The sequence below is a fragment of the Meles meles genome, chromosome 19 (assembly GCF_922984935.1).
Source record: "Meles meles chromosome 19, mMelMel3.1 paternal haplotype, whole genome shotgun sequence".
In the NCBI taxonomy this organism is placed as follows: domain Eukaryota; kingdom Metazoa; phylum Chordata; class Mammalia; order Carnivora; family Mustelidae; genus Meles; species Meles meles.
This window is the reverse complement of record NC_060084.1, coordinates 16,080,868-16,094,114: the sequence shown is the minus strand read 5'-3', so window position 1 is coordinate 16,094,114 and position 13,247 is coordinate 16,080,868. Positions and strand designations below refer to the sequence as shown.

Here is a 13,247-nt window from a genome sequence, read left to right as displayed (position 1 = left end):
CTTGAAGGAAACTTTTTTTCTTTTTTCTTTTTTTTTTTTTTAAGTATTCTAACCTGGTTTTCTCAGCTTGGCTGGGGATTCAGGAGGGTTCTGGATGGAGGTGATTGTTCCTTTTTCTCTGTGAAACAAGATTCATATTGAAAAACGTGTTAGGAATCTTTTTTGGGTCAGCTTTCAATGTCTCTCTGTTGACTTCCCTCTCTCCTGGATTTGCTTTGCCCCTCGTTTGCTATGGTGCCATGTCCTGGTTACAAGTAAGAAGCCTCGCTTTCATACAGTTATTTTGGGGTTTGGCCTCGGCCCAGGGTTTGACTCGGAAGACTTAAGAGCTGATACTGTACCAGCGGTTTCCCCTCCTCCTTCTCCTGCTGGGCCGAAACCAAGACTTCTTCTTCACTTGCTCTAGAGAGAACATGAAGAACAGTTCAAGATGGAAGCCAGGGGAACCCCACAGAGCAGTCTCCCACAGTTCCTTCCTGCCCCCGGCTTCAACACACGGTTTTGATTTCTTTTATTGTTCCCTCATTTCTGATATGCTTCTGTTTCTTGATACCCCAGCGGCCTTTGTTTCTTGTGAACATCACATGCATACTTGCGTTTTGCTCTCACAGTTTCACCGTGCCCGCTCTTTTGTGATCCTGCTGTGGACCCGCGGGGCTGCCCACCCATTCGCGTGCATTGTGCCTACTGCTTTCTTAGAGGCTCCCGTAACCCCCACTTTGGTCCTCCTTTAAGAACTAAAGGAGGTAGCCAGTGTCCCCAGGACTGAACAGGATCATTCTGTGGCTCCTGATGTGTGCTTGCCAAATTGCATTCTCCAGAAACAGACAACTCTCGTTTCTTACTCTGCAGAGAGCCCCTTGGATTGAACTCTCAAACACCTGGGTTTTGTTCTGCACCCACGGGGTGGATCGTGAAAAAAGGGAGCCTGCCTTCCATACAGTAACCTTTATGCCCTTCCCGGAGCCTTTCTTGCCCTCGGCTCTGTTTGCTAGACATTCTTTATTTCTGAATTTGTATCTTAAAATATTACTGGAACTTAGTGCTTAGTCCCTGAGGGAATTGAACTCAATGTGAGCTGTCTGGCTCGTGGCCTGCACCTCAGATGTCCCAACCATGGGACAGTTACCAGGAAAATGATTCGATAGTGTTGCTTTCTATTGCTACTGGTAAAGGAAACTGTCTTGTCGCTTAGAGTCACCTGTACATCCCAGGATCTTTCTTCTGATCCCTTCTGTAATCCCTCCATGCCGTCTTCTCTGTGCTTCTCTGGCTGTGCTCCAAGCAATACTTAGGATCTCTCATTTTAGGGGAAATGTGGGAAAAGAGAAGGGGCAGTTGGTTGACTTAGTGGAGATTTGGGGTTTGGGTTTCCAGACCATGATGTGTAGCTCTTATTCTTTTGTTTCTCTTCAGCTTCTTTCTGTCCACTTCCTTTTCTTATTTTTCAGGTTGTACTGTGTACATTAGGGAAGAAATGTCCAGAGTAGTTGTGTTATGCTTTAACTGCAAGCGGTCAGACTGTTGTGAGTGTCCGCTTTCATTGACTTCTCATGTATTGTTCATGCTTCTCAATCTCTGGTCACTTTCCCTTCTCTCTTGCTTCCTCTTCTATTCCCCTTTTCGCAGGTTTTGGTGGGGTGTGTGGATCTGATAGGATGAGAATAGGACAATGCTAAGAAATAAAAAAAAAAAAAAAAAAAAGAATGACAGTACCCGAAAGAGAACCAACATTGTATGAAGATTTAAAAAAGGCAAGTATCAAGAAAAAGGTTGGATCACCTGGGTGGCTCAATCAGTTAAGTGTCCGACTCGATCTCAGCTCAGGTCTTGATCTCAGGGTTAGGAGTTCAAGCCCCCGCATTGGGTTCCATGCTGTGTGTGGAGCCTACTTTAAAAAAAAAAGAGAGAGAGAAAGAAAGAAAGGAAAGAAAGAGCCAAGAGTTGGTAATTTTTTTTTATTTCCTCCCTATGCTTTGTGTACAAGTCATGGTTGATTTTGATGAATAATAGAAATCCACTTGGTTAAACTTAAGCAGAAAAGGAATTTACCAAATGGGAATGGGGGGTAGTTCATAGAATGAACAGGACGATGATGAAAAAAGCTCTGGCCGAAACCAGGGTAGGCTAGGCAGGGGAATAGTTTGTGCAGGACGCTGCCTGCTGTGCTGCCATTGAACAGCCATTGCTCCTACGGACGGTGGGCTCCACTGCAACAGTGAGTCATTGCCCCGACCTCGTGCTTTCCTGCCGGTCCCCGGAAGTTCAGAGTGGGAGCATCTGATCAGCTGTTCGTTAAGTCATGTGCCTGCACTGTTGTTGCTGTGGTGTTGGAAAAGGAAATGTTTGCTAGCCGATAAATATTTTTTGGTTTCTAGTACAATGTGGGTCAGCAAGCCTGTTAGTAAAGATGGTTTGGTCTGTTGATCTGTCGAGTTACGCAGAAGATGACTGTCAGTCCCCTGAAACCCAGTTGGTACCAGTTGGGAGTTGATTTCCCATTGGAGCCTGTGACTGCTTTATGGATTATCCACTCATCTCCCAAAAAAAAAAGAACAAAAAAAAAAACCCCAAAAAACCCCAAAACATTTGAAGGGGCAAACAGTTTTGCTTTGAATGCTTCTTTTACTTTTTTAAAATGATCTTTTTTGTATTTCTTCCCTTTTGCTACAGCTCATTACCCAGTGAGTTCTATTTGGCTTCATTATCTGAAATGCACACGTATTTCACAAGTTAGTTCCTTTCCTTCTGTTACTGAATGCTTTTATAGCTATTGCTCTTCTGTGTTAATAAGGTTGGAGGAACTTGGGTTTTATGAGCCGCTGCAACCCCCCCCCCCCCCTTACCCCTGCACTGTCACCAGAATAGCCTCTGGGAGATGTCAAATTTGGGAGCTCTCTTCCAGTAGCCACCAGACAAATCTGAATTGGGATGGAAGTTTGAGCACATCCTCCAGGACGATGGTAACCGGGGCCCTAAATCGAGCACAGCCCAGCTTCCCACACCTTTGTGCAGTTTCATTCTGCTGGGCAGGAAACCCTTTGCTGAAAGGGGGCTCTGTTCCATCAAGGAACCTATGGTTTCAAGACTTAAACATCTTTGTTGGAACTTGCTTTGGAAGAGTTGCCTGTGCTGCCACCTTGGAAAGAAAGTTTCTCTGTCCTTTCAGCTGGGGGCGGAGGGCCGCCTGTGAAGGGGTGGGCTGGGGTCGGCGGTGGGGGGCGTGCGTTGGCAGTTGAGTTCCACCAATGTTTTCTCAAGCCGAGACTGAGCCCCATTCATCGTCCTGCCCGTGTGTGGCTCCGTTGCCCCCAGACAGAGCCGGCCAGGCAGCCCGAAGTCTGCACTGAGAACTTGATCCCTTCATGCAACGATTAAGTTTTAGTAAGTGAAATAAAAATGCTTCAGCAAAAAAGAAAAGAAAAGAAAAAAGCAAGCAAGTGTGGAACAACAGAACAGTACTTGTTTTATTTAACTATGAAGAGTTTTTGACAGCAGCTCCTTTCCCTGCAGGATATGAGAACTCTCGGTCCACTGCAGCCCTGCCCGAGGGTTCTCCCAGCAGATTAGGCTGCGGGTGGGGGGCTCGAATGTAAACAGTGCCCCTGAAGGCCTGGAGTCCGCTCTCCCCCTTCTTTCTCCTCTCTCCTGCTCGCTTGCCACCTCGCCCCCAGCCCCACCTCCCCAGACAGGCACACACAGAACACTGAGCAACTTCAGGTTCAGGCTGGAGCAGAATAAAGGTGCTTTGTGAAGGGAAGCAAAACATTCCTGGGGGAGGTGAGGGGCCTGGGGCATGAATGTACCCTCAGTCTGGGCCGGGTGTGCACACCACGGCTGCTGGGAGGCTGCTCCCTCTCCCAGGGCACCCAGGAGGGAGGTGGAGGGAGGAGGGCCCAGCCCCCAGCCAGGAAGCTCTGGGCGTGGGCAGGGCTTGTGGGAATGATTTCATTGGAAAGGCCTGCGATATTTTTTCCCCTCCTGTGTGTGGTTCTTGGAGAAAGTTGGAGGTGGTGGTGATTTCAGTCGGCCCGACTGCCGGGAGCAGGAGACGAGAGCAGGGCACTGGCCGAGCCTGCGGGGCTGTCCGCTCTGGGCCCTCCTGCCTTGTCTGGGCCTGGGGCCGTCTGTCTTCCTCCCCTGCCCTGGCCGACCTTCTTCCCCACGCATCTTCCTCCCCCTCGCTCCACCCTCTCCACAACCTGTCAGGGCCCTCTGTGCGGGGGGTTCTTTCTTGGTTTTTCTTTTTTGAGAAAAACTTCCGAGAGGCGCCGATGCCACCTCAGGCCCCGCTGTAGCCTGTACAAAGTGCTCAAATGTGGAAATGAGTCCTTGGCATTTTTATTTTTATCGGTCCATTTATTTTTAAACCAGTGGCTTTTTTTTTTTTAACCTCTGTGTTCTGCTGTGTTTCTTGTGTTTAGTCTTCAAGTACTTCGACTGACCATGACCCACTGGGCCCACTCCCTCCTGGCTGGGGTAAGTACCGAGTTCTGTGTCCTCAGCCGTCTGTCAGCCGATGCTCCTCCGTGCTCTGTCGTCTTTCCCTGAGAGTCTGCCTCACTCCCAGCCCTCAGTTTCCCATTTCGCTTCTCGCCAGCATGCTCTGTGGGGAGGCCCGGCCCGAGTGGTTACAGGCGTTGGAGCTGGAAGGTTGGGAAAACAGTGGGGTTCCCCTGCACCCCTGGAGCATTCATCCGCCATGGCTGAAGCAGCGTATGAGACTGTGGACAGAGTCCCTGGGCAGCCATGGGACTGTTGGGTTTTGGTCCTGACCTTAAACTCTCTACCCAACCGTCCAACCTGTCATTGACGAAGGCATTCTGGTGCTGGCTTACTCGCTCGTGCATTGGTTTCAGGTCTGTGGCTGTGTGATCTGAAGGAGCCACCTCACCAAACCTTTCTTTGCAGCTGAGATGTTGGACTTCATCCTGATTTTGACTAAAGAAAGCTGCCTTTTTCTTTGTGACACTGTTGTGAGGGAAGCCGATGAGAGAGTTGAGCGCTGGGCGGCAAGTCAGTGGTAGCACATTGCTGCTAGTTAATAGTACCGTGTTGGATTCTCTTTGACCCTGGAGAATCTTAGGTCCGTGCTGTGATCTGCCAATAATGAGTTAGAAGGATGGACGTCCATGACTTGGGAGAGATTATGGGCTTTGTGGCTATTCTGGGAGGGTGTGCTCGTGCAAAAAGCGCATCCTGCAGCTCAGAGCTGGGGCAGGGTTTCATTGGGTACAGCGAGAGTCTCTAGGAATGGAAGAGGGCGGTTTTTGCAGGAATCGGCAGGTGTTGGATTTAGTGTATTGGTTGGGCCAGTGGAGGACAGTGAATGCTGCTTTGATGATGTGCACGTGTGGTATTAAATTGGGCAGGGGCTTGCTCCCCAGTAAAGACGGAGAAGTGGACAAGTGATAGGATGAGCATGATGTGGAAAAGTAAGGCTTTTGAGCTGGAACCCCCAGTGGAGACACACTACTCCCTGGTAGTAATTTACCAGGTTGCTTCACCGCAGCACCCCACCCCCCACCCCGCCCCGGGCCCACAGGGTGTCACTTAGTGAATTACCACTGCATTCCAGAGCTCTGGAAGGACCTTGTAGGCCTTCTAGGAGGGCGTATGGGTTAGTGGGGCCTCCAGACAGTTCCTGATTTTCAGCTAGGAAATCCCTTAGGTACACAGATCATCCACATGGCTCTTTGAACTGATGAAAGTTCCCTGGTGTCTCAGAGACCAGCAGCCAGTCACATATGAGGAGTCGAGCACAGGATCCCTGGCTAGGCAGGGGAGAGCGCATCCGATTAAGCAAGAATCCGTGATGTTGTGTGGCAGCCAGTAGACACTTGTGACTTGGAGCCAGGGACCCAGACTTGTTCCTGGATCTACAGAGTCACATGCTTGATTGCTGTATCGGTTCTGCTACATGATGGTCACTGAGTAAGAGCAGCTCTAGCACCTCGAAAAGAGCTCCTAGAAGCCAAGTGTGAAATGTCTGGGATGGGAAGGGGAGCCATGGAGTCAGTGGTGTTTACATGTGATCAGGAAAACACACAAGAGCATAGCGGTATGAAACTGAGAAAAAAGAACATCCGGCTGAAGGCCAGGAGCCTTCCTAATCAGATCCTTTGGGCTCTGTGTTGGCTTTTTCAGGGCTGGGCCAGGACAGGGCCACCGTCCCAAGGAGAGTTCAGAGTGAAGAGAAAGAGCGGCAGAATCAAGTGAGAATTGCATTTAGTGGGAGCCTGTGATCAAATCTACTGGGCCTCCTGCTCTCCATCCTGGGCCCTTTGTACTTCTCCAGGAGAGAGCCCTCGCTTCTCCCTGCACCCAGGGGTCAGGACACCTCAGGTTTAGATCCACATCTCTTCAGCGGCCCTGACCCTGGCATGTGACTAAATGCTTCCAAGTCTGTTTCTTCCTAAAGGAGGCAAGCTAGCCCCAGACCGGCTGGACAGATCCCCCGGCCTGATGATGAGCATTGGCTTTGGCCCTTGGCCAAGCAGACACAGAGAATATAGTTCAAAGCAGAAGCTTCTCCTGTTCCTCAGAAAATTCTTGGGAAGCCTGACTTCTGTGGGACAGTCCCAGAAACTGATCAGAGGTGTTGGTAGTGCTGTCATAATCTTGGGCATCTTCTTTTCTTTCTTTTGTCTGTGTTTTTAAAATCTCACACACATAATAGATACCACATAAGGCAGAGAGAGACCAAGACCCTGGGTTGATGCTGGGAACATTGCAGCCTGATGCTTGAGGGAGAGGAGTGGGCTCCTCGATTCTGTCCCTTTTTAGCTCTTGGTATCCCTGTAGCTTCTGGGACTAATTATTTTTTATTTCTTTAATTTCACCCTGTAATTGTAAAAGAGGGAGGGCCATTCATATCATTTGTTTGGGGGACAGAAATAGATTTGAAGGCTCAGGAACTTCCTAGGAAAGGTGACCCCTCTTCCGTTCACAGCCTTGCCCCTAGTCTTGCCTGTTGTCTGCTTGGACCTGATGGGGGCATCCTTCTCAATGCCTCTCAAAGCCTGGAATCACCAGCTAAAATTGGGTCTGCCCAGACTCTCAGCCATAAGCACGTAAGCCCCAGGAGAGGGGAGAGAGCAAAGATTGTCCAGAGGACAGAGACAGTATGCCTGAGGCCCCCCCACCCCCAATACTGCCCTGGCTTGAAGTGCACACTTAGGTGTAAGCACAAGATGGGCATTGTAAGTGCCCGTGGCCCCAGGCATTTATCGCACACGTGCAGCATCGTGGTTTTGCTGGGATGTGAGTTTTAGAACAAAGCTCTGCCTTCATGCAAGGAATAAGAGGGTGGGCGGTAGATAGGCCCTGTGGTACAGAGCGCTGATCAAAAGGATATGAAGGAAATGCAGCCATCCCACAATGGTCCTGTTTGGATGGAGCAGTTGCAGGACCAGAGACCAGCCTGTGAGGGACTGGGGTGGGGACTGGCGTTGAGAGGTGGCTGGCTGCGCCTCCACTTTGCACACAGCTGGATGCAATTACGCCTCTGGTTTCAGCTGGGCTGCTCCCCCTCCTTGTTGCCACACCGCCCCCTTCTCTCCAACAAATCAACCAAGCAAAGACAGTGCTGGATCTTGAGTTTGAAATGGTTTATTCTTCCCCCACTCCCCAGTAGGGAAAGATTCTCTTTGTCCTTTTTACCAGTGAAAGATGCGAGTGAGCCAGGCTTTCAGCGGTTAAACTTCTCTAACTGGTCGGGAACGGGGGCAGAAATTTGGACCTGGCGCTCAGGAGGAGGGAACCAGAGGGAAGTGGACGTGGACTCAAGATGTTTCAAGCTGATTGTCCTCTTTTCTTTCTTCTCCCATGGCAGAGAAGAGACAGGACAATGGACGGGTGTATTACGTGAACCATAACACACGTACTACCCAGTGGGAGGACCCTCGGACCCAGGGGTAAGGACTTGGGCCGAGTGGGCCCCATGTTGTTCCAGACCAAGTGCCTTGGACTGTGTTGGTCCTCTGTGGTCAGTATTCTGGGATCTTTAGCCACACACAAGTGCCTCAGGATCCTTACCATATAGTTTCTGCCTAATGAGACTTGAACGTGGCTTCTTAAATTGAACTTCCCGAAGGATAGAGAGTGGCCCGACTGGCAGGTGTTGCTGGTCTCTCTGCCACTTGTGCAGGTTACCAATAGGGTGATTTCAAGAGATTTGAGGGAACCTCTCCAGAAGCCAGTCTAGGATAGGGGCATGTGGAGTCTCAGGATAGCTGGTCCGCCACTTAGGCCACAGCCATCCACCCAGAGCTGGTAGATGACTTCTCTCTGCTCCAGAACTGTCCTTATGACTTGGGTGGTACCACGTGCCTTTCCTCAAGGCCCACCCTCCAGGGCTATGTGGGGCCTGGGTGAAAGGAGAGAGAAAGCAACACTTCCGGAACCCCAGCCTCGTAAGCACTGAGGCCCAGAAGGAGAGCTCGGCTCTTAATTCCTCTCTTCCCATGCTTCCAGGATGATCCAGGAACCAGCATTGCCCCCAGGGTGGGAGATGAAGTACACCAGTGAAGGGGTACGCTATTTTGTGGACCACAATACACGCACCACCACCTTTAAGGATCCTCGCCCTGGGTTTGAGTCTGGGTAAGGACTTCCCACAGGCCGCATTAGTAGCTGTTGGCACAGCCCAGTTTTATCCTTGTCTTGCTCCTCTTACTGCCCTCTGGTGGCTAATTTTGGTGTCACATTAGAGGGGATGGGAGAAACCAGGCGGCGGGAGGAAGGGGCTATCCTGTTTATTTGGAATAACACTTGTGGCCTTTCTTTAAAAGCAAGAGGTCTGGCTTTATTTCTGGTTTTTCTTTTTACTCTTCAAATCTGTCTACAGAAATGGCGGTCATCTCCTTTCTTTCATGCCTGCCTTTCTGGTCTTCAACATAGTACCAGCTTTCCTCAGGGCTAACCTTTGCTAATTCTTGAGAAATCACATGGATTCTAGAACATCTTTCCTCTTCCCAGGACGAAGCAAGGTTCCCCTGGTGCCTATGACCGAAGTTTTCGGTGGAAGTATCACCAATTCCGTTTCCTCTGTCACGTGAGTTCTGGGACCGGACCTCCCCCAGACGGTGGGGTTAATTGAGTTACTTTAGCATGATTTCCCAACCTCGCAGAGATGTTGGGATGCCTGCGTCCGACGTGGGGGCCTGTTACTAGTCCTGCCCGCAGCATTGTCTGACATCGTCTCCAGTCACTAGCTCCCATTTCTAGGGTACCAGGTTCTTCGCCACTGGCCCGGGAGACGGGAAGCCTGTTCATACACACAGGAGACCTGACTGAATAGTGACCACTGAGGTCCTGATTCGGGGTGTTTTCTTTCTCTCTTTTTTAGTCAAATGCCCTCCCCAGCCATGTGAAGATCAGTGTTTCCAGGCAGACGCTGTTCGAGGATTCTTTCCAACAGGTTAGAGAATAATAAGTGTCTAAGACCCAACAAGCAGAAGGCCCCCTCGCACTACACCATCTTCTGTCACGTGGTCTGTTCAACCCCTATGGTAGAGTTTCCAGGGTGTGGGCCTTGGTGACAAGTCTCTGTGGAAGAGAGGGACTTAGAATTCCCTGCCCCAGCCCCTGAGCTGCCATGGAAGTGGGAGTGGCAGGTGGGCCACAATGTTCTGTCTCCCCAGATCATGAACATGAAGCCCTACGACCTCCGCCGCCGGCTGTACATCATCATGCGTGGCGAGGAGGGCCTGGACTATGGAGGCATCGCCAGGTGAGCTCAGCACCCTTCGAAGGCTGGGCCACACCCCATTTCCCCAGCCTGTAGAGCTCAGGGCCAGAAAGCTGCCTCCCCCTTGTTCACATCGGTCCCCAGAATTCTCATGCACCTTCAGGAGTGGGCGTGGGTACAGCTGGTCCACATGGGTACAGGAGCAGGGTCCTGGGGTCCCTTTGTGGGCTAGGCATTAACCCTTTAGTTAATGGTCTGTGGAGAGGCTGGGAGCTTCAGAGGTCAGGGCTTAGGACAGTGGTGCAGGAAACTATCTGAACTTGAACCAGTCTGTCTGCACCAGTGACGGGGGTTAAATATTGGTGTCCTATTGTTTCCATTAAAAATCGACCCTAGGCTTCTCTTGTTGAGGCAGCTGGGGCAGGTATATCACTGAAACCTAGTATATTGGCGTGTGCCTGACATAAATTGTGTCACCATCCAGAGGGCCTCAGTCAGTGCTCAGCTACACGTCATGTGCATAGCGTCAATAAAGTTAAAATGGCTGACATGCCCATAAAAAGAGCCTAAAGCTCTGTCTTGCCCTCACCCTAGCCTACCTACAAAAGCTAACAGAGTCTCTGACAAAACGTTGCGTTGGATCATGGGGCTGACGTCCCTGGCAGGGAGAAGGAGCATCTTGGCCTGCGGCGACTGCTCAGCTCACTGACCTCTCCTGGTGTTGGGGACATATTCTCTCTTGGTGTTGGGTTCACTTGTTTCTGGTCCTCTGTTTGCTGGTGGTGCTGCCCTCCTTGCTGGCCCCTGTGGATCAATTGCTCTTTTTCCGTGGTGACTATGGTGACCTTCTCTCCAGGCTCTGCTTGGTGCTGTGGCTCCCACCCCGTGTGTGTCTGTCTCTCTGTGTCCTGCCAGTGGTTTTACCCTATGGTAGGTTACGTCATGCTGTTCTACCACAGGGTAGAACCACGGACAGGATACCGAGGCACCCTCTGCATCGAAGGACTCCTCGTCTGCCCGGCCACAAGCAGCCAGGGACTGGCCCCCCTTGGGATGTCCTCCTGCTGGTTTAGCTCAAGCCTGAAAGGACCCTGAATTCTGGCTTGAAGCTTGTTACCTAGGCCACAAAGAGATGTCAAGGCATGGGTGTTGGTTCAGACAAATGCATGGTGATGGGGTTTGGGGTGAGGGGAGGGCAAAGAGCAAGGGAAATGAGATGCCTTTTGTGTAGCTAATGGGAGTGAGGTTTAAAAATCTAGAGGCAGCATGGATTACAGAGTTTTCATGCATCAGGACCTAGGAACGTGTTACTGTGTATTCCTTTCATGCTGCCTACTCAGGTTGGAAACGGGGGGGCTGTTTTCTACAGCACCTCTGCAAGATTTAGAAAAAGATGCCCTTTCTCAATGGGAAATGGTCATGATACTTTGGTTTTATCAGGAAAAAACCAGACTGACTGCTGTATGCAGGAAAATTATTGTAATAAATGTGCAAGTGTATGATACTTTAACATAGTGCTCTTGTACAGAGCAGCCTACACAAGTATACTTGGTGGCCTCAGGGTACCACAAGCTCCTTTGCCATCAGCCATACTGGATATCGGATAGAAAGTCCTGGAATAGATCGTCGGGGAGCCCGGAGACATGCACGCAGGCTTTCCTGAGCACTGCCTGCAAGTGCAGTTGTCCTGATTCACCCTCGCTCACTGACCAGCTGTGAATACAGGTCATACCAGGTGTTCATCCCAGTGGGGCTCGACTTAGAGAACCGTGTCTCCAAACTCACCGAAACAGGACAGCAAAAGAGAGTCCCATCCCATCTGCAGGAAGGGATCCATTACTCTTGTTTTTCTCTATCTTTTCTCACAGGGAGTGGTTTTTCCTCCTGTCCCATGAGGTGCTCAACCCCATGTATTGTTTATTTGAGTATGCCGGGAAGAACAATTACTGCCTGCAGATCAACCCTGCCTCCTCCATCAACCCCGACCACCTCACCTACTTCCGCTTTATTGGCAGATTCATTGCTATGGTAAGACGCATTGCTGTGAGATCTCTAGACAGGGCAGCAGCCGAGGAGGCCGGATGTACCAACAGCAACCTGCAGTGGATGCCCCAACTTTGAGCTCCACACTCCTCACAGAACACCTAACAGGAAATACAAAAAGCAGGAGAGAGTTCTGGAGATAGTTCAGAGCTCCCTCAGGGGCGTCCCCAGGGGCTTCGAGAGGGTTTTCTTGTGTTGATTTGTGTGGGACTTGTCAGTGATAGCCCAGGGTTTCTGGGCCATGGGCACCACTGAACTTTCAGCATGCACCCTGTCCAGGATGTTGGCATGACAAACGCTGCCGACATGCTGTCTTTCTTGCCGGGGGAGGGGAGATGCAGGGCGGGCTACCACCACTTGCCACCGTTTGCCACAGCCCTTGGGTGAGAGTGTTAGGGAATGTCTGCCTGAGACACTTGGGCCTTCTGGAAGGGGATTTGGAATCAACAGTAGCTTAGAAGAGAGTCCTGGTAGACCAGCTGGTCAGGACGTAGGAGGCATCATCAGGGACAGGGTGAAGAGTAGGGAAAGCAGAGTGACGGTACCCGTATTTATCTAGAAATAGGGACACACTGTGAAGAGAGGAGGGAGTCATGTCATGTGCATCCTGTCGAGTGTCTTGTGAGGGTAGAGAGCCAGGATTGAGGAAGGGGAGCCCATGGTGGCCACAGTCCTTCTGCTGTATTTGGTAGTTTAAGATGTTTCATTGCTAATTTTCCTTTGCTTCTTCCTGACTTCCTGAATGCTCTGCCCGCAAGAACCCAAGAGCCATGACTAAATATGTCCCTTCCCCTTGTCTGGAAGTTCTTGGCCAAGGTGCTGGGCTCAGGAAGTGGGCACATTCTTCCCAGGTCTAGAGACCCGCCTGGCCCAGCAGCCGACAGGACAGACCAGTAAAACCCTAGACTATTACTCACTGCTGGCCCGCCAGCTCTCGCCGTCCACAGCGTCTGCATTATTTTTGGCTGCCTCTGCTGCCCAGCTCGGAGCGTCAGTGAGTCAGGGCTGCCACCTGGCGTTGTGCTGTCCATGAGCGTGGGGCATTTCTCTGCTGGAGCAGGGAGCTGGTGGGCAAGTGTGCTGGGCAGGCACTGTGTTCCTAAGTAGGCTGGTTCTGTTTGCCCCGGTGGTCTACAGGTGTGATGAGAGTCTGTGTCAAGGTCACAGTTGCTCTTGGGGAGAAAGGGTAGGTAACAGTAGTTGGGCTTTGGTGTGGAGCATCCAAGAGCCTGCTTCGGGCAGTGTCCTAAGAAGACCAAAGCCCTTTTCCATGTCTCCTCTTCCTCAGGCTCTGTACCATGGAAAGTTCATTGACACAGGCTTCACCCTCCCTTTCTATAAGCGGATGCTCAACAAGAGACCAACCCTGAAGGACCTGGAATCTATTGACCCCGAATTCTACAACTCTATTGTCTGGATCAAGTGAGTCCTCTCCCCTGTGCCATGCTGGGAGGAGAGGGGTCTCTGGTTGGGGAGCAGGCGCTGCTGGCCTTTATTTTCTCTGCCAGACTGG

General features: G+C 50.9%; 1 protein-coding gene across 1 annotated transcript in view; it reads left to right on the top strand.

Moving 5' to 3' along the window:
• WWP2 (WW domain containing E3 ubiquitin protein ligase 2) overlaps nt 1–13,247 on the top strand; it is a 156,106-nt gene that overhangs the window by 137,673 nt on the left and 5,186 nt on the right. The window contains exons 11-18 of the mRNA XM_045988596.1: nt 4,425–4,479; nt 7,835–7,916; nt 8,476–8,604; nt 8,980–9,055; nt 9,350–9,421; nt 9,645–9,733; nt 11,560–11,719; nt 13,023–13,156. Coding sequence (XP_045844552.1) covers nt 4,425–4,479; nt 7,835–7,916; nt 8,476–8,604; nt 8,980–9,055; nt 9,350–9,421; nt 9,645–9,733; nt 11,560–11,719; nt 13,023–13,156 — 797 coding nt within the window. The remainder of the gene's footprint in view (nt 1–4,424; nt 4,480–7,834; nt 7,917–8,475; nt 8,605–8,979; nt 9,056–9,349; nt 9,422–9,644; nt 9,734–11,559; nt 11,720–13,022; nt 13,157–13,247) is intronic.